Raw genomic sequence first — 22,104 nt, forward strand, 5'->3', positions numbered from 1 at the left:
AAAGATAAAGTATGACAACTTTTTTTTCCATCTCTTTCCCTCTCCTACGTGCGTGTGTTTCCCGTCCCTCTTCCCTCCCCCTCCTCCTCATCCTACTTTTTTATTATCGCCATTTAAGCAACGTAATGTTGGGTAATGGTAATCATGTTATTCAACAACAAAAAAAATTTTTTTTTTTTTTTTTTTTTTTTAAATCATCGAACCTACTAAATATAATGAAGTAAAAGAAGAAAAAGAAAAAAAAAAGAAACACAAAAGAGTTAACTTTTGTAAAGAAATTTATTTATTTTTTTTCTTCTTCTTCTTCTTCGACCTCACTTATAGCAAACGATTCTTCGGTTTCGTCCGCTTCAAATGGTTACTGGTTAACCTTGACTTTTACCGTTTTTTAATTTATCATCTACCAGTATCCAGATTTTTAATTTCTTTTAATTAAAAAAAAAAAAAAAAAAATGTAATAATAATAATAATAATAATAATAATAATAATAATAATAAGAGTGAGAACGACAACGATGACAATAAAAAAACAATTTCATACCTTACTGATGCATCGGATCATATCCTAAACCTCCGTCGGAATACGGAGGCTGCGAACTGCTCATGGAAGAACTATAATCTCCTCCATTAAGGTTCATATTATAACCCATTGAATCCTGGCCACCAGGAGGTGCGGGAGACATCATGGGAGTCGGAGTACCTTGAGAGGCAGGTCCCATACTGTAAGGTGAAGCACCTACAAGACAAAAAAAAAATTATTATTATTATTATTATTATTATTTTTATACTCATTCGATCGAATATTATAATAATAATAATATATTTTACGAAAAAAAAAAAAAATTCTAAAAACTAATCTTTTGCCAAAAAGAAAAGAAAAGAAAAGAAAAATTTTTTTTTTTTTTTTTCACATGGAATAGAATTTGCAGGGCGCGCCATTTTGGCGACAAATTCTGACGCCTTAATTCGCAAACTGCATGTAAACGACCAAAAAAAAAAAAAAAAATTTAAAAAAAATTTAAAAGTAGTCTATCGCATAAAGCTAAAGCTAAAACTAAAACATCTTCATTTTTTTTTTTTTTTTTTTTTTTTTATTTAATAAAAACAATAAGAAAAAAAAAAGAGAAAAAAGAAAAAACTACGACAAAGAAAACTTTTCCAGTTTTCTTTTTTTATTTTTGAAACTGTATATATTTTCAAACAAGGAGAAGAAAAAAAAAAAATATTCTCATAAAAAGAATAGAGTTCGGTTACAGTCTAGCCGAAAAGTATTAAAACTGTAACAGAAGAAAGAGCAGAAAAACTTTGTCGACGCTTTGCGAAGGAAATGAAAAGAAATGAACATTTAAAAAAAAAAAAAAAAGAAAAAAAGAAAAAAAAAAAAGAGAAAAAGAAAAAAAAGGAAAAATGGTTTTCGAGATAAAACGTTTTCTTTTCCTTATTCCATCCAAGAAAACTTTTTCTTTTCAAAGATAACAACACAAAACTTTTTTTTTTCCTTCTTCTTCTTCTAAAATACCCTATCCCTCTCTATCTTTCCCTTCTACTCTATGAATACCTCTACTACTACTACCACTACTACTAAAGCTAGCTACCATCGAATCACCTTTCCTTTTTCCTTTCTCACAATTTAACAAAATAAAACGACAAGTGACGTCATTTAAAAAAATTTTTTTTTACGAATACATACCAGCAGCTTTCTTGGCAGCATAAAGATTTGCTTCTTCTTGAGCTTTTCCTATATTTTTCTTGTACCTTATCCGTTTATTTCCGAACCAATTTGAAACCTAATTAAAAATAAAATCAATAAATCAAAAAAGATGCATTTCTCTAATTGGAACGTGTATTCGTAATGGCGGTACACACATTTCCGTCTCCCGCCAAAAACCCGCCATTTTCTCGCGGATGATGATAACAAAAAAAAAAAAAAAAAACATTTACCTGCGATACAGTAATGCCACACTTCCTTGCTAATTCTTCTTTAGCTTCTTCCGAAGGGTAAGGGTTGCTTAAATGTGAGTAGAAATATTCATTTAATATTTCCGACGCTTGCTTAGAAAAATTGCGTCGTTTTCTCCTGTTTTAACAAAAAAAAAAAAAAAAAAAAAAAAAACGTCATATTATCATCATCATCATCATCATTTTTTATTAATCAGGTCAAAGGTTAAAAAAAAAAAAAAACCTAAAACGATTCTCATTGTTTCTTATAGAACGCGGAGGTTTAAGGTATAGGGTCCAGGCACACACAATCGTTGTTGCAAAAAAAGAAAATCCACATGGTTTAAAGAAAAATGAATCTGGGCAGCGGGAAAACGAAAAAAAAAACATTTGCTGAAATTATTCCACATGGAAGAGGATCTCGCCGCGAGAGAGAGAGAGCGAGAGAGAGAGAGAGAGGGGGGGGGAGGGGAGAGGAGGGAGATGTGCGCGCTATACGATGTGGGGAAGGAGAGGGTAGGAGGAAAAAATAATTAAACACTGAAAAGAAATGGAAAAGCTGTTTCCTATCAAAATATTTGATTTATTTTTGGGTGCTTGTGCACAAGGAGGAATGGAGAACATAGCGACGTCGAAACGCACATTCCACCCTTGCTGGAATTTCGTAATAAAACCAAGAACTTTAGGGAATGAGGGAAAAGCAGGAGCAGGAGTGTGAGAACAGTTAAACAGTGACGGAATAAGGCTAATTTTATTATTATCATTATTGTTTTCTCTTTTTCTTTCTAACTTAATATTTCTAATGGCCTCTTTTTTCTTTTCTCTTTTTTTTTTTTTTTTTTTTTTTTTATTGGATCACTGAAAAGTTTTACGATTTAACACCGAAGAAAATAAATTAATAAATTCTCGTCGAATTAACGACATGTAAATCACTATTATTATCATTATCTTTATTATTATCATCGATATCATTACTATTATTATTGTTGTTGTTTTTACTATTACGACCGAAATTATTAGTTTTTATTTTTTTTTTCTTTCTTTCTTTCTCTCTCTCTCTCTCTCCCACATTTTTTTTTATTTATTTATTTAAATAACAACACTAGGTAAACGACTTCTTTTTTTTTTTTTTATTATAATTTTTATCGATTATATTAAAACAGCATGTGAAAAATATATACAATTGTTGTCCGAAAAAGAACAACTAGTTTTAAAGTAATAAAATAATAATAATAATATTTATTCACTTATACACGTCATCAAATATTTTTATGTCGTTCATATGAAACAACAACAACAACAACAACCGCTTTTTTTATTTTATTTAAATTTTCCATTTTTTCACCTTCAAAAGTTTTTTTCTAAAAGTAAGAAGAAAAATTTTTTCGGATGGAAAATTTATTACAAAAAAAAAAATATCCGCACAGTACTATCACAAAATAAATAAATAAATAAATAAATAAATAGTTGTACGACACAAAGGAAAAAAAGGAAAAGGAAAAAACGGAAAAGAACGGAATAAAATAAAATAAAATATAAAAACTGTAAGCGAGAACCGGCACTGTCCACCCTGCACAATGTAGCAAATGGATACGGGGAGCCTACGTCATTGATCCGACAGAAGGCGAAAAGGGGGGGGGAGGGGAGGAAGAAGGAAAGGAGAGATGAGAGAAAATGAGACGGAGAGAGCGGATGAGGAGGCGGAAGGAAAGAGAAAGAAAGCGAGAGAGAGAGAAAGAGAGAGAGCTGAGTTTTCGAGAAACAGAAAATAGATTTCGGAAGAGAAGATTCAAAATGAATTTTTATACGAGAGAAACCCGTCAACATTTCTTTTTTTTTTTTTTAGATTTTAACTGTAACTATTTAAAGAAATTTTTTTTAAAAAAAAAAGGAAAAAAAAGGAAAGAAAAAAAAGGAAGAAAATTTTTTTTTCCTTTTTTCCTTTTTTTTTTTTTTTTTAATCGAATAATTTTGACGACTTTTAGCAAATAAAGAAAAAGGAGGAGGAGGAGGAAAGAAAAAAATTATTTGGAAAGAAAAATGAGATGAAATACGAGCGGGATAAAATAAGAAAAAAAAAAAAAAAAAAGAAAAAAAGTTCCAAAAATGGAGCTGGAAAATTTTGCTCAATTTCCCTGGACCGAAAATATAAAAAAAAAAAAAAAAAAAAAAAAGGTAAAACCTTTAAAAATTTTTATAATTTCAAATAAAAATGACGACGACGACGACGACGACTTTTGTTGTAAAACAACAACAAACATGTTTTCCGAAAAAAGGTTTATTGTAAAATTTAACAGGGTTTTCCAAAGAGAAAAAGTCATTTTCGGAAAAACTCATTCGCGACGTGTAAATTTTTCCAAATTCTTAAAGATTTCCCATTTTTTTAATTACAAAATACGGAAAAACAAAATCACGTGACAAAATATATTAAAAAATTGGTACTAACTAAACTTTCCCCTTTCAAATGATTTATGTAATAATGCTCCCACCCACATCCTCCCAGCTTCCCAACCACCGAGAGGAAAAAAGAAAATATGTCAAGTGAAAAATAGAATAAAAATATTATTATAATCGAAAATAAAGAAACCATGAAATAATAAAATAAGAAGAAAAAGAAGAGGAAAATTTTCTTTTAGTTAGCAGCTTAATAAAAAAAAATAAGGTCAAGAAAAGATAGATATGGAGAAAAAAAAATGAAGGAAAAAAAAGTTAGGTTTGAATTGGAAGAAAAACTATAAGAAAAAAGTTTACACGAGAGACATTTCTAATCCCAATTCTAATACTTTCCTGTTTTTTTTTTTTTTTTTTATCATTTCAAAATTATTATTATTATTATTATTACTATTTTTCCTTTTAAATTTCACGTTTCGCGTAAATCATTGTAATAAAATTCATCATTATCATTATTGTAACAATTCAAATAAAAAGTGTGTGTGTGTTAAAAAGTGTGTTTAACAATACAACCAAAGGGTGTAAAAAAAAAAAAAAAAAAAAAAAAAAAAAAAGAAGGAAAACAAAATTTTCAAAATCCTTGAGAAAATTCAGATAAATAAAAAGATGAATGGAAAAGAGAAAGGGGTGAACAACAACAACAACAGCAACATGGAGGCGGTGAGCATTCAAGATATGAATTTATAAAATTCCGTAAATCAAAATGAACAACAGAACGAAGAAACCCTAAATCTATTTAAATTTTCATGAGAAGGAAAGAAGGAAAGAAAGAAAGAACGAGGAGAAAAAAAAATAAAAAAATAAAAAAAACTGAAAGAGAAAAAGAGAAAGGAAATGTGAGAGAGAGAGAGAGAGAAAGGGATGGGTGGTAGGAAACAGAGAGAGAGAGAGGGGGGGGATGGAGAAAAAGTAAAGATGGTGAACAGGGGGTAGGTAGGTAGGTAGGGGGTAGTAAATGATAAAAGAAAAGTGAGAAACGAGCTGGAAAAACTCTCTCCTCTTGGTTCGATTCCTCATGGATTAAATCCCTTTTATATCAACTACCCATTTATTTCTCTCCCCCTCTTCCCTTTTTCCCCCCTCTCTCTCCCTCCCTCTTCCCCCTCTCTCCGTCTCGATCACTATTTTCATAATTCAATCACTCAATCATTCTACTTTTTTTTTTTTTTTTTTTTTTTTAATTCCAACATGTAAAAAACAAAAAAAAAAATTTTTTTTTTCATTCATAATTAAACTCATTTTGATGAAGCATACATTTTCTTTCTCTCTCTCTCTCCCCTTTTTACCCCCCCTCGCTTATCATTTCTCCCTCTTAAACCCTTTCCTCATAACTTCCCTTATTTTCAAAAGTATAATAAGCAAGAAAACATCATTTAAAACATTTCACTTTTTTTTCGGTTAGGGCAAAATTTTACTTTTAAGTCTTATGGAGAAAAGCAACTATGACGTTCTTTTCTTTTCTTTCCTTTTTTAAATAAATAATAATAATAATAATTGCAATAAATGCAAAATTTTCCACGTTTAGTAAAATTTCGTCTCCTAATAAGACATTTTTTTTTTTTGGCAGTTATTTCCGTCAAAAGTAAAAGAACAACAAACAGAAAAAATTATTTTTAACCAAATTAAAAAAAAAAAGACGACTATTTAAGCATTTCCGGTTTTTTTGACTCCAAGATACGTTCGAATTGTTTTTCATTTTCTTTCTCTTTCTTTATCATTACAAAAGTAACATTTATTTTCTAACGAATGAATAACAATAAACATAAATTTCAAATCTAAACAGAGAGAGAGAGAGAGAGATGTGCCGATGTAGATGTAGAACTCTTTTCCTTTTACTTTCTTTTAATAAATTAACTCGAGCCTATTCATATTTCTAACAATAATAATAATAATAATAATAAAAATCTCAAATTTAACAACATTCGAAAATTTAAAAAAAAACATTTTGTAACGTTCCCCCTCTCTCCTCCCCTCCCTCCCCTCCGAGGTTGTTTGTTTCGAGACGATTCTCTGTGGCGCAAGACACTCAGTTAAAATTTTAAAGACCACCAACAGTGATTGATTATAAACAATTAATTTGTTTTTGAAAAAAAAACCCATTTTAGTGTCCGAACCCCATCGAACCTTCGCAAAAGGTTTTGTTTAATAATAATAATAATAATAATAATAATAATTCTGAAAATTTTTTATGCAACAAATTTAAAACCGTTTATGACCAAATAATTATTATTTCTATGCAAGATAGCCTGCAAGTTTACAACGAACATGTTTCCTAATGTTATAACAATGTAAATTAAAAAAATGTAAACAAGATTCGAACCAGAATGAAACGAAAAAGAAGATAAAGAAGAAGAAGAAGATAGATAGAAAGAAAAAAGAAAATTCTAAATATTACTTTAATAAAAAGTCTGTTTTTAATTATATTCATGACTTTATTTTAATTATTACCTTGTTTTTTCGTCCCTTCCCTTCCCTTTTTTTTCTTTTTAAATTCATGTAATTGTTTTTTTTCTTTTATATATATATATACTTATTTATAAAGAAAACCTTTTTTTTTTTTTTTTTTTGAAAAACCTATCACCTTTCTTCTGTCATCGTAATAATGATAATAATAATATATTTTTTTAAATGTCCCTAAAGTTTAAATTCTCATATCTAAATGTTCTAGAAACGAAATCGAATAATCGTGTAGGTAAAAAAAAAAAAAAAAAGAAAAAAATCAGCAATATGTAAATTTAAAAATTTTTCTTTTCATCAAAGCTTTTCCTTATCCTCCCTCCCCTTCCCTCCCCTCAAAAAAAAAGAAAAGAAATATTAGACCTGACGTCTTTTTATTTCTCTGCGTATGCAACACATTTTCAACAAAAAGAATTGAATGACATTGAATGCGGTTCGTTTTTGGGAATAAAAAAAAGGGGGTTCCCTCTTTCCTTCTTTCCTTTTTGAATTTTTTTCAAAAAAAGGCGGGAAAAAAAATTAAAAAAGGAAAAATTAATTACGACTCACCTCGCGTCTAAAAACCTAGATCTGAGAATCATAACAGCTTCGCAAGTACTTTGTTTAAGTTGCATTTGAATTGACGAAAACTTTTTATGTATTATTTGGACCATTCTTTCTATTTCTTTTGGAGTTATGGGTCTCGTTCTAGATTGTTCTCGGAGTAAATTCATGACGTGGGTCGTGAACTCGCTGCATGCCTGCAAATTATAAAAAAAAAAAATTATAATAAACTCGTCGTCGTCGGATCTCACGTTGTTTACTACTACTAAAAAAAAAATTTTTTTCCTTCTTTCTTTCTTTATTTCCCCCCCCCTTCCCCCGTAATTTAAAAATTACAGGTTTGTAATTGGTTCGAGATATTATATAAAAAACTAAAAATACATAATAATAATAATAATAATAATAATACCGGATATACGTACGTTGAGTCGTATTAGTAAACTCGTAAATCTTATAGACTCCTGATTATTATTAAAATAATAAGTTACAATAAAATTACATCTCACAAACTGTTAAAACGCAATCTTTGCTTCGCCATTTTATTTGTCGTGCAATTATCTTTTATTACATGATTTATGTTACCATACTATTAATTTACTTTTTTTTTTTTTTTTTTTTATATTTGGTTTATGATTCTTTCGCATTACATCCACATCCACTTTTTTTTCCTTTTCCAAACGTTTTTTTGTACACAGAGCACAGAATGAATGAATGAATAAATAAATAGGTGGATAAACAAATAAATAAATAAATAATAACAATGATCGTTATACGATAATAATAATAATAATAAAATTTAAACAAATGATAAAAAAAATATTTAAAAGTGAGCCTAAAAGGCGCCCCCCAAAATATTAGGAGAGACTTTAAGGCGGCATCTTTTAACATTACTTTTTTTTTACAAACGTGAAGGAAAAGTATGGGAAAAATAACGATAATAATGATGATGATTTCAAGGGGTATTTAATAAATTTTTTTTTTTTTTTTTTTTTGCTTCTTCTTTATCACAATTTTTAAAAACTTTATTAAAGGAAAAAGAAAAGAAAAATCATAATAAGACACGTTAAATTTTGCAAATTTAAAATTATAATAATAAAAAAGAATCAACAAAGAAAAAGAAAAGAAAATATCAAAAGAAAGAAAGAAAGAAAGAAAGAAAGAAAGAAAATTTTTTTTTTTGCTGCTGCTGCTGCTGCTGCATCCCTCCTAACAGGATATTAAACCTTCAACTTGGCGGATGAAAAAAAGAAAAAAAAGTAGAGGCGGATAAGGGCGATACAGCATACAAAAAGGAAAGACATTTTGGAAATTAGATTTATGTTTTCTTTTTTTTTTTTTTTTTTTTTTCTTTTTCTTTCTTTTTTTTTTTTTTTTTCTTCTTTTAGTAAAATCTAAATTTTTTTTTCTTTTCTTGTAATTTATTGGAAAAATGTGGAAACGGGAAAACCATGTAATTTATGAGAATTTATCGAGTGAAGTAAGCTTGAATGATTTTAAATTTGACTTGAGGAAAAAAAAAAAAAAAAAACATAAGAAAAACTTTTCTTTTTTGATTTTTTTTTATAGGGTCCAACAGCAAAAAAACCACAGAATCGTGTGTTGTAAACTTAAAACTCAATAGAATCGAAAATACAAAAAAAAAAAGAAAAATCAAGATTTGAAATGTAAATTTTATTTATATAAAATTCTAAGCCAAAAATATTTTTTTTTTTTTTTTTTTTAAATAAAACAAAAATGGCTGAACATATCATTTGTTTTACTACTTTTCTCTTTCTTTCCTTCTTTCTTTCTTTCATTCTTTCCTTTTTTCTATCTTTTTCTATCTTTTTTTTTTAATAATAATTTGTGTATGTGTAATTCAATGTTAAATTTTCCTATAAAATTATGTAAAAATTCTCTGGCACGGATTCAATTTGCATAAAAAAAAAAAAAAAAAGAAAAAACTTTTTGAATTAGTCGGTTATGTTTAATTCATTTCATATTATTATTATTATTATTTTTTTAATACAAAATCCTTATGAAAAATAGATGAATAGATACATAGATAGATAGATAGATGCGAAATAAATAAAAAAAAAAAAAAAAAACGTGGTATAAATTATTAAAACGATGGTGTAATAATTTATACTTTCTTCTCACATGGCATCAATTAATAATTTTTTTATTAAAACCTATTATTATTATTATTATTATTATTATTATCGTACTTTTTTTCTGGATGTTTCTAAACTTTCAGACTTCAAAAAAAAAAAAAAAAAGGAAATGAAATGAAATATGGGAATAATAGGTAGAGAAAGCCTACTGAACATTTTTCGAAGAAGAAGAAAAACCTGTGCACGTGATCGAAACCAAACCGAGGGACCTCAACACAACTTTAAAATCATCAAATTATTATTATTATTATTATTTTTTTTTTTTTTTTAAAAATAATGATGATGATTTATATTGAGTAATAAAAGGTAAAAATTCAATAATGATAATAATTTATTTATATTCACCTGCTCGTATTTTTCCAATTCTTGATGATAGATAGCTCTTATTTGAGCGAGTTTTGCTCTGTAGTCCGAATGCTCGATGGCGTTATCAGGTTGGCCGGGTCCTCCTGAGGCTGCAGCCGAGGCACTAGCCGCGGCTCCCGCACCACCGCCTTTTTCGGGTCCCGCAACACCTTCGGCAATCAACATGTTATCCAACCTCATCAATTGCGGATCTGGCGGTTCTTCTTCTTGTGTGTTTCTTAAGCTCAAAACTGTAACGAAAATTTATACATTTTTTTAAATATTATTAATTTGTTTTTTTATACCGACTCGGGAACATTCCCTCTCTCTCTCTCTCTCTCTCTTTATGTTTTAATATTACCGAGGCGAACGATCGTTAAAAAAAAAAAAAAAAAAAAAAAAAAAATTGATTCAAACACCAAAAAAAAAAAAAAAAGGGGAACCTTATAACTTCGCCATTTTTTTTATATTTTGTTGTTTACATGCACAAAGTACGGAGCGGAAACTTCATGCACAGTCAATCAACATCAACCATTCTCTGCCTAATAAAACACACACACACACACACACGCTAAGGGTCAATAACATACATTAAAAACAACACAAATATAATTTTAATCTTTTTTTTTTCATTCTTTCTTTTTTTCTTTTTAGTCAGCATTCATTCGTTAAATAAATAAATATATATAAAATACTTTTCCAGTATAAAATAAATATATATATAATAAAATTCGATTGAAAATAAATTTGATATGAATTTATTGACACGACAAAATAAATCTTCATTAATAACGATTACAATTAAGTGAACTTAAATTACTTTCAATCATCATCAATAATTAAAAAAAAAAAAAAAAAAAAAATTTAAATTTTTATTATTATTATTATTTTTTTTTTTTGCCAAAATCATTGTCATGGAGTTTTAATTTTTTTTTTTTTTTTTTTGCTCCCTCCGGTGTGCAAGAGCACAACATCATTAAAGGAAAATATCATATACAAGAGAATAGAGAAATATGTGCGTGTCAGTTATAACAGATTTAACGCCTCTCGATTTTCAACCCCTTCCTTTTTTACCGATATATATATATATATATACATATACACCCCTCTCTCTCTCTCATTCACCGAAATTCTCCCCCCCCCCAGTCAATGTCACATATGAAAAGATCATGATCAATTTACGTCAATTCACGTTTTCCTTTATAAAAAAAAAAAAAAAATATACACCAACGAAATTTAATCCCCTCAAATCAATCGCTTCCTATTTTTTTTTTTTTATCATCATTTCTCCCACCCAAAAAAAAAAAAAAAAAAAAAAAAAAAAAAAAAAAAAAAAACCGTTAAAACTTTTTCCAGCCGTTCATATTAAATTTATTATAATATTTAAAAAAAATAAAAATACCGATTGGCCATCTTGTTTTTATCCAAGATTTTTTTTTTAAATATTACAATTTGATTACATTTATTACAACGAATAAGGGGAGGGAAGGGGAGGGGTAACTGTCCTTTTATTATTATTATTATTTTTTTTTAAACATTAAAGAAAAAAAAAAATTTTATACTACGTTTTGTTTACATTTAAGTTTTTTTCGGAGATGATAAATACAAAATAATGCATTTTTTTTAAGGGATGAAAAACGTTTTGTAGTAACTCAAAGACTTTTTACTCTCCTTACCCTTTTTTCTTTTTTTTTTTTTTTTTTTTTTGAAAAGGGAAGGAAAACTTAGGGGGGAAAAATATGAATTTCCCGTAACGAAAACCGTGACCGCCATATGTGTCGACAAAAAGTTTTTTTTTTTTTTAAGGGGTAAAATTTTCACTTTTTTCGCGTCCGAGTGAATCGCGCAAGGGTTGGTTGGTCCTTACTACATTCTACAGAGAAAATTTAATATTTTAAAATGAGCTCAATAATAATAATTATTTTTTCTCCAGCAACCTCCTCTTTTTTCTTATTGCACAATATTATCAGTAATAAGAACGTATTTTTTAAAAAATAAAATACGTTATATATAATTTTAAAATTTATTTCTTAAAAAAAAATGTCGGATGATGGGACCTCCCGCACGAGTATTTTGACTGGACTCCCACAGCGTCCGCTCGACAATTGCCACGTTAAATTTAACATTATAGAAAAAAAAAAAAAAATTTTTTTTTCTTTCATACCTCCTTTACTGTCATGTATAGACAAGAATATTTTTTTTTTTTTCAAAACCAGAAGAGAATTAAATTATAGTTTTTTTTTTTTTTTTTTCCGAAGCAACCAATTCAAAACAAATCAAACAAAGTTAAAAAAAAATCAAAGACAGATTTTTATCGAACGTATGTGTTTCGATTATGAAAGTTAGTTTAATAACTATATATATACACACACACAATTATATTCTTCGCGTGTTACCTCCTAATAGTTATTTTTTTTTTTACTACCTAATTATTTCTCGTCTCATTTCCACGGTAATAGTTAGTCGGAGGGATTTAAAAGCGGTTACCCGCGCACGGTTATTATTATTATTATTATTACTGCTCAACCTATCATTTTTTTTTTTTTTAAAGTCTGGTAAGTAGTTGCCAATCGAAACATGATTTATATCAATCTTTATTTTTTCTCCCAAAAAAAAAAAAAAAAAAAAAAAGGAAAGAAAAAAAATCTCTCCTGTTTTAAAATGATTTCATTCATTACGTACAAAAACAAATATCAGGCATACATAATAATAATTTGCAAAAATAATAAATAAATAAATAAATAAAAATCTAATTTGAACAAACGAAGGAACGAACGAAAGGCAAAACTTTCTAAAAAAAAAAAGAAAAAAAAAAGGAGTTTCAAAAACTGAATATCGAGAATCAAGGTTTAAAATAAATCAAGAAAAAGGTCTTCCCAACGAGACAGAAAACAAAACTCATGAATAAAATCCTTTCCAACAACCACCGCGACCCACCCACCTACCCCCTCACTCACTCACTCACTCCCTTTGCTTTTCCCATAAATTACACGAGTTTAATTATCTCGAAAAGGCAAAGTAGTAGTAAATGGAAGTGAGTGCGAAGGAAAATTTGCATTTTCCAAAGATTACAGAGAACCTCCTCAAACAACAACAACAACAACAACCTTTAATTACTGAATTTTCGTTTCTTTCTTTCTTTCTTTCTATTTGGCTACACTTATATATACCTTTTTTTAAACAAAAACTTTTTACCTATTCTTCTATCGTTTTTTCATTGAACGATTTCCACCCCCTCCCTGTCTCTCTCTTTCTATTTAAATTATGGATATGGATAACACGTTTTTCAATATCGAATTATTATTAAGAATAGGCAATAATGATAAATTTATTGAAATTAAAAAAAAAAAAAAAAATCTCATGTAAAGTTGAGACATTTTTTATTTAAAAAAAAAAAAAAAAAAAAATTAAAATTCCGATCAACCAGTATTTTCATTTTAAAAAAAAAATAAATAAATATTATTAAAAAATATTCTATTTGAAAAAATTTTTTATTTATAAAATTTAACAATAAATTATTTATAAATTTTCAATATGTAATCGCAAAGACAAAGACGACAACAAAAAAATTGCAAAAATCTCTCGTTTTGACAATAACATGATAAATAACAAGTTTGATATTATAGATAATGATAATGATGATGATGATAATAACAACACAACAACAACACACAAAGGCCGTGAGGCATGTGCTTAGCACGCCCAAACCTAACCGTGTATCGACACACCGTAGATATATAAATATGTGGTGTGAATCCCGTATTTGATTTTAGATTATTCTCTCTCTCTCTCTCTCTATAACCGATAATTATTAAAAAAAAAAAAAAATTTGGCTTCATCAGTCCACGCCACCTGTTGCCACGGTAGAAAGTACTTATTAAAAAATAATAATAATAATAATAACAAAACAATCATAGAAATGATCTCATTCAAAAAAAAAAAAAAAATCACGCTGAAATTTTAAACTTAGGAGTTATTAGATAGATAACTATTTAAATGTAGTGTGGATTTGATAATAATAATAATAATTTTATGTTTATGTTTATGTTTATGTTTATGTTCAGTCACAACATTTTTAAAAAACACACACAAATTCATCACAAAAATTGTGAAATTTGCCTTTCTTTAAAATTTTATACCCCCCAAAAAAAAGAAAAAAGCAAAAGTTGATGTTTTAAATCAACAAAAAAAAAAAAAAAACGATTCAGACACGAAATTATTTAAAATATCATTAATACATTAACGACCTTTGACCTTAGCAAATAAAAAAAAAAAATTCTTTCATAACTTGAGAATTTACGTACAACACAACACAAAAGACAAACGCAACCAAAAAAAAAAATTTTAATTATTATAATTATTTTAAAAATGGCGTTATTATTAACTCCTACCCTTTAACCACCACCACCACCACCTACTATTATCACTACTTCCTTTCTTTTCCCCGTCATCCCCCAATCGAAGCGAATCGCCAAATCACCCTTAGAATAAATTTTAAAAAATTATTAATAATAATAACAACATCGCATTCGCGAGTGATAGAAATGATAATAACGGCAAGTATAATAAAACTAAAATAAAAACCCCGAGTATTATCATTATCATCATCATCATTATTATTATTATTATTATTATTATTATTTTCATTAAATTACACGCACTCTTTTGTATATATATTTTAAATAAAAAGTTAAAACGCTCAGAGAGTACCTATTTTTCCATCCTTCGTGGATGCGAGTGCGTGTGCGTGTGCGTGCGCTTCAGGTTTCATTTTATTTTATTTTTTTCTCCTCGGTATGATCTCGATTTCTAATCATTTTTTTAAAAACCTGATTTTAAATGCGTTTTGTTACGGAAAGGGGAGCAAAGGGGAAGGGGGAAGAAAGAGAGAGAGAGAGAGAGAGAAAAAAAAAACTCAAGTCATTCAAATTAATAAACCGTTTTAAAAATGGATGAAAATAAAATTAATAATAATAATAATAATAATAATAATAATAATAATAATAATAATAATAATACCGATAACGCGCGCGTAAAAGAGTAAGTTTAAGGGTAAACGTGCGGACTCAAAATACACGGTCATAATTCTTCGCATTATTATTATTATTATTATTATTATTTTCGAACAATAAAATCTCATTATCGAACCTATTCAAATAAATAAAAAATTACACATTCATTTGAAGGTTTTTATGTAATTTATGAATGGAGGCGGAAGGAAGAAGACGATGAAAAAGGCGGAGATGAAGAGAGAAGAGAGAGAGAGAGAGAGAGAGAGAGAGAGAAAAATGTGGCTTGTAATCATATTAATATTAGTATTATTAATAAAATAAAACTTGAACAAAAAAAAGTGTGTGTGTGCGTGCGTGTGCATTAGAAATTTCGAATTGTACGAATTTTTAACGGGTTTTTTTTGTTTATTGATGTAAGAAATATGAGAAAGAGAGAGAGAGAGAGAGAGAGAGAGAGAATATTTTTTCACATCTCGCAAACGTTTATGTACATGCCAGCGCGTAAGGTAGGGATTTTGAAATAAAATTTATAAAAAAAAGTTGCGAGAGAGAGAGGGGAAGATAGGGGGGGAGAAAAAAGAAATAATCGAAAAATAACGTACAACAATTTAATTATATTTCTTTTGCCCCCCAAAGGTCATCATTGTAGAATATTTTCAAAAAGGGGATTAAATAATTTAAACCTCGAGTTAAATCGATCTTTGTTTGCCCTTCACTTTTTTTCCAGTTCAGTCCAGTCCAGTCAGTCTTTCTATCCAGCAGACTATGAAATACTTATTATTATTATTATCATGTTAAAAGTAACTTCAACTTCAATTCGTTGAATTTCTCTCTCTCTCTCTCTCTCTTTTTAAAAAGCAACGGAGGACTACATGATAAAAATTTATTTTTCATTTTTTTTTTTTTTGCGTTCATTTCTGGGAAAACCAATTTTTTTTTTGTTTTCAAATCACCCCCTCCACCCTCCCCACGAAAAAAAAGAAAAACTTTAAATTTTCATACACACACCCAAAAAAAAAAAATTACTAAATGAATGAATTTTTGAACAATTTTTTCTTTTCTTTTCTTTTTGTTTTATACATTTTTTAACAATTTTTTTTTCCTTTCCTTTCTTCTTTTTCCGAAGATATTACAAAAAAAAAAAAAAAATGGGGTGGAAAAAAAAGAAAGAAAAAGAAACAAGGTAAGGGAAAAGGGTGATTTTGCGTAGGAGGGAGGAAAGAAAGAAAGAAAGAAAAAAAGTAAAAAAGAAAAAAAAAAGAAAGAAAAAAAAAAAGAAAGAAAAGAAAATGAGGAAGAAAAGTGAAATTTTAAAAGAGTGGAAAGGTTGACAGTTTTGCCTTTTCTTTTGAAGGAACAAAAAAAAAAAAATGAACCTTCATTTCTTTTTCTCGATACCTCTTAGCATTAGGCAACCTCTTGACATTATTAAAGCTGTAGAAAAGAACCCAATTGAAAGGGTCATAGTCAGCTCAAAACCTTTTTTTTCTTTTATCTCCCTCTCCCTTCCACCCTCTCATCGTTAATTTCTACTTTCTTTCCCCATAGGAATAATTATTATTATAATTACAAATTTTTTTACACGTGATTATTTTTAATCAATCGAATCGAAAAAAAAACCGTAAAGAAAATTATTTAAAACGCGGGAAAATTTATTTTTCCATTTTCCTATAATAAAATATTTATTTACCCCGGGTGTCAAAAAAGAGAAAAAAAAAAGCGAGAAATGAAAAAGTCCACAGAAAAAATAAAACAGTAGTTATTCTTTAAGGTCATAAGTGCTAAACCTGATCTTTAGTTTTCATTGTCGAAATAAATCTAAAAAAGAGGAGAAAAAAATAGCAAAAAGCTTTGAAAATGAAGTAAAAAAAAAAAAATAAAAAATAAAAATGGAGAAGGCATCGGGAGAGAGAGAGAGAGAGAGAGAAAAAAAAATAAAAATAAAAGAAAAGCAAATGCAATCTTTACGAGGTTATAAACATACGAGTACTCAAAGTTACATAAAAATATCGTAAAGCAAACCAACCAACCAACCCTCTCTTAAAAAAAAAAAAAAAAAAAGTAAAAACTCAGTTTTAGGACATTTTTTTCATTTAAAAAAAAAAAAAAAAAATTTCCACCATTTTTTTTTCTGTTTTTCCTATTCCTATTCCTTCATCATTCTTTCCTTCTCAACACCCCCCACAATATACATCCCTTAAATGTGATACTTTTATCTGACGGTAAAAAAATGAACTAAAATTCAACGTATGCTTTTCAATATAAATATAAACGACACTAGCGCCATTATTTTTTCAATTATGGCCGATCATCAAATCAAAGCAAATGTTTGTTTGTTTGTTTGTTTGTTTTTAAATCAAAATTTCCCGGTTGTTTTACTGTAATTAATTATCATCATCATCATCATCATCGTCATCGTCATGAGAGTATATACGACGCAAAATCGAGGGAAGTACAATAAAACACACACGATAAAACTTTACATTTACTACATCAAAAACACAATGAATAATTTTTTTTTCTTTTCTTTTCTTTTTCCACTTTGTAAAATCATTCGTGCCAATAATAATAATAATAATAATGATGATGATGATAAAACAAAAAATCACAAGTCGGAAGTCATGTTAAAAACAAACGTGAATTAAAGTTTTCCTTTTGCTTTTTCAACCCAATCTTTAGAATCCTTAGAAAACAAAGAAGTTAAAAGTTGAGTGAAATTTAATAATTTTTATTTATTTATTTATTCTGAGAACTCATTACGATTTAACATGCCGTGAGTATTATATATTTTCCGATTTGCTATTTAAAAAAAAAAAAAAAAAGAGAATGGAATGGAGAGGGGAGAGGGAGGGGAAGGGTAGGGAGAGAGAAAGAAAAAGAACATAAAGTGTCATATCATTTGAAAAAAATAATATTTTCTGGCGTTTAGTATTGGTTTTAAAATCGGTATTTCAAGCAGGCGTTCGGGCAAAACCGTTTCCCGAACCAGTTCACGTATTTTAGATCGTTCCTTTTTCTCTTTCTCATTCTCTCATTTTCCGTCGTCTTTGCTATTTCCCCTCCTTCTTCTCCTCCTTCCCCTCCTCTCATCCCATTCCCTCCCACTCTCTTTCAGCCCTGGGAAAAAGAAAACGAAAAAAAGAAGAAAAAAAACTTTTTTTTTCTTCTTTTTTTTCAAATAACGAAATGCAGCTCGAACGAACCCTATATATTTTCTTTTTTTCTTTTTTTTTTAAATAAAAATATTTTTCCTTTAGATTCTTTTTTTTTTTTTTTTCCTTTTCAGGGTTGTACAAAATAATTTTCCAACCAAAAAAAATTTTTCATCGTAACAAAATGTTATATTAATTCATTAATTAAAATCAATTTGACGTTTTAAAAATTTCTCTCATTCATTGCCCTCCCCCCACATATTTAAATATAACGTTAAAGGTGAAAAATCAACTCCTACACATTTGCCCCCTTAACTCCTCCCCCCACCAATTCTAATTACACAGCAATTATATCAAAATTCACCATGCTTTATTTTTTTTATAAAAAAAACCTATATTTAAAGAGAATTTAAAAAAAAAAAAAAAAAAAACGCGATGATGAATTAAAGTAAAAATCGTTCTGGGAAAAAATTTTCACTTTTTAAAACCGGAAATCCTTTTTATGATTGGATTTTGACAAGAACAGAAAACTTGTCATGAAACGAAAACGAAAAAACGAAAAAAACGAAGGACTATTATTAAATTATGCAGTTATTTCAAATTATTATTATTAAACATACGAATTTGTAATTATAAAAAAAAATTTCTTTCAACAACAAAAACAAAAAAAAATTCCAAATCACAAAAGAAAAAAAGAAAAAAACAACAAACAAACAATCGATTGTGCCGTTTGTTCTAAATTAGTAAAACACGATTATCGTGAAAAGTACGATTTGTAAAGAGAAAAACTACATTAGCATATCTGTTTTGTTTATATGTACATATAAAGAAATAATTATTTTAAAACACGATGCACACTAAAACAAACAAATACAAACAAACAAAAATAAGACAGAGAACAAATCCGACAACCGACACATCATTTTAACAATAATGAATTTAATTAATAAAAATATTCTTATCGTCGGGAAACCGGGCGGGGAAATTTTTTTTTTTTTTTAAGAGCATACACCACACACAAATGGCACAATTTAAAAAAACATTTATGCAAACTGAATCCCTCCCACCCCCCACTCCCGAAAAAAAAAAAAAAACTGCAACGAAGATTCGAGAATTCATGTGGATGTGATAAGAGATAACGACAAACTACGCAAATCTTGTCATATGTACATAAAGTAAGACAACAACAACGACTATTAATTAATAAACAAACAACAATGTTAAGTTTCTTGTAGTCGATAATAAATTGAGTTATTATTTAGTAGTAGTAGTAATAATAATAAAAAATAATAATAATAATAATAATTATTATTATTATTATTCTGTTTACTTCCCGAGTTTAAGTTTTTTTTTTTTTTTTTTTCAAATTATTTATTACTGTATACCCTGTAATAAAATTATAATTTTTTTTAACAACATATAATTTTTAACGACTTTTAAATTTTACCATTATTGATATTATTATTATTATTATTATTGAATAATAATGAGATTATTACCGGTTATTACGTTCGCGGTTTCATCAATTAACAAGGTAGAAATTATTTTAAATACTTAATTATTTATGTATCTATGTATGTATATTTATACGAAAATGTAAATCACCGATGATGATTGTCTTCTTCTTCTTCTCCCATAAAAATTAAAACTGGATTTATTTTCGTCCTAAACAAGTTCACAGGGTTTAAACGAAACGATTAACGTATGAAATTATATTATTATTATTATTATTATTATTATTAGGGAGCTCAATGAAAATTAAATATATTTTGCCACAACGCTATTAACTAATTACCCTGTAAACGAAATCCACTATAATTATATAGGACCTTAATCGTTGTTTCATTATTATCATAATCATCATCATCATCACGAGTGTTTTCCTTTTTTTTTTTACTGTTTTAAATTAGAAAAAAAAAAAAAATTCGAAAAAAATTCGAAAAAGGTTACCCGTTGATCGTGTCATAACTAAACACTATCATCATTATTTCGATTATTTTTTTTCCTTTTTTTTCTATAATATATTTTACCCGAATATCAAAAAAAAAAAAAAAAAAAAAAAAAAAAAAAAAAAAAAAAAAGGGGAATAAAAAAAATTAAATTACCCTTTAACATTAATTTATTATTATTGTTTTCATTTTTATCATTTTTATTATTATTATTATTATTATTATTATTATTTTTAATAAGATCTAATCCCGTATAAACTTTTCACGTGGTCTTTCGCCGGCATCCATTCTAGAATATCTCACACTCGCTCATTATCAACAATAAAATAAACAAAACATAATCGCCTAAAAAAAAATTAAAATTTAATCGTAATTTCTACGGGGGGAAGGGGAGGGAGAAAGGGGGCAGAAGAAACGACAATAAATTATTTATTATATATATTAATAAATGAAGATGGATTTCAATCAAATAATTTTTTTTCCTTTCTCGTCACTCCTTCCTTTGTTTGTTTGTTTTTCAAAAAGAAAATTCAAAGGAAAGAAAATTCCGTTCATTGTATATGTATATAAAAATGTTGTTTGGAAAGAAAAACTGAACCTGAGAACCTGAACACTACAAAGATGGAGAGTTTGAAAAAATAAAATAAAAGCAATAAATTAGGCTTTAAATAACACAGATTATTATTATTATTTAAGAATAAAGTAATTTCGACCAACATCTGTACTGTATTTTATTTAAACATTTTTATGAAGTTTTAATAATAACCCACCACTACTACTACCACTACCACTACTTTAAAACAAACATAATAAACGGATATAAAAGGAGGGAGAAAAAGGTTCCTTCCTATCGAGGTTTAAGACAATAATAATAATAATAATAACAAGCCTGATTTAAAATGAATCACGTCGAAATTATTTAAACAGGTAAAAAAAAAAAAAAAAATTGGTATTTGAACTGAATTGGTATTGGAAGTATTTTTAATAAATCGATTGATGACTGATTGGTGGATTTTCAAATAATTTGTATAATAAAAAAAAAGGTTATAACGTTAAGTTACTTCATCAAATCACTCATGGTATAAAATATTTAAAAAAAAAAAAAAAAAATTTATCTTTGCTTTCAAGGGCATCGGGAAAAGGTTAACAGACAACGTATCCACCATCCAGGTAAAGCAAATGGTTGTCGAGTGGGTGGCAATTAAATAAGCCGATGACCTCAAAGAATTAAAAATAATGGCATGGAACATCACATCACCTCGCGCGTACCTTACTTTCTTTACATAAAACACTGTTTAAAGAAATAATAATTTTTCTCTCTCTCTACCTCTCTCTTTCTCTCTTATTTATAATGCACAAATAAAACTTGACAAGTTTTGGAAAAATGTAGCAGAGAATTTTGTAATAATCCGAAAAAAGACAAAAAAAAAAAACTGAATAAAAGACACATACTCGGCGACTTTCTCTCTCTCTCTCTACCTCTCTTCCTTTCTCTTTTTAAATTAAATATAATATGGTAACAATTTAAAATGAAAAAAAAAAAGGGGATATCAACTAAATCGGTGATTTTTCATAAAACTAAATTAAACTTGTTTAAATAAAAAATTATACATACACGACGAGACTTGTCTCGGTATAATGACTTTTACCGTTATTTTTAGGTAGGCATTTTTAAAATCTACCACCGAAGTTTAAAAAGAAAAAACAAAATTAATAAGCCGACCATAAGGTACGCGAGTACGTGCGTACACACGCACACGCGCACACACACACACAAATACCTTCGAGTTATTTTTCAAAAGACAATTCTTATAACAACAACAACAACAAGTTCAACATCAGCATAGTTTAACAGCAATACTACCATTTAAATTACGGGTAATTTTTTTTTTTTTTTTTTAAACCTAACCTTGAATTTTCGACATAATAATAATAATAATAATAATAATACTACGTCATAATATTTGATTATTAATAAAATTTAAAAAAAAAGCTTTTTTTTATCAATGAAGATTGAGTGTATATAAACGCAATAAAAAGGAAAAAGAAAGAAAGAAAAAAGAAAAAAGAGAGAAAAAAAAAAAAGGGAGCTCATGGCTAGCAAG

The 22,104-nt window shown here is 27.7% G+C and overlaps 1 protein-coding gene across 1 annotated transcript; it reads right to left on the reverse strand.

The window, feature by feature from the left end:
• Positions 1-541: 541 nt before the first annotated feature.
• Positions 542-10,345, reverse strand: Phum_PHUM213170 (Homeobox protein extRadenticle, putative; the record flags this gene model as incomplete). The annotated part of the gene is made up of 6 exons (XM_002425603.1): positions 542-735; positions 1,690-1,786; positions 1,941-2,076; positions 7,395-7,585; positions 9,887-10,130; positions 10,338-10,345. The coding sequence occupies 6 exons, from the start codon at positions 10,343-10,345 to the stop codon at positions 542-544; spliced, it is 870 nt and encodes a 289-aa protein (XP_002425648.1).
• Between the last annotated feature and the right edge of the window lie 11,759 nt (positions 10,346-22,104).

Source organism: Pediculus humanus, genomic scaffold (assembly GCF_000006295.1).
Source record: "Pediculus humanus corporis 1103172107561 genomic scaffold, whole genome shotgun sequence".
In the NCBI taxonomy this organism is placed as follows: domain Eukaryota; kingdom Metazoa; phylum Arthropoda; class Insecta; order Psocodea; family Pediculidae; genus Pediculus; species Pediculus humanus.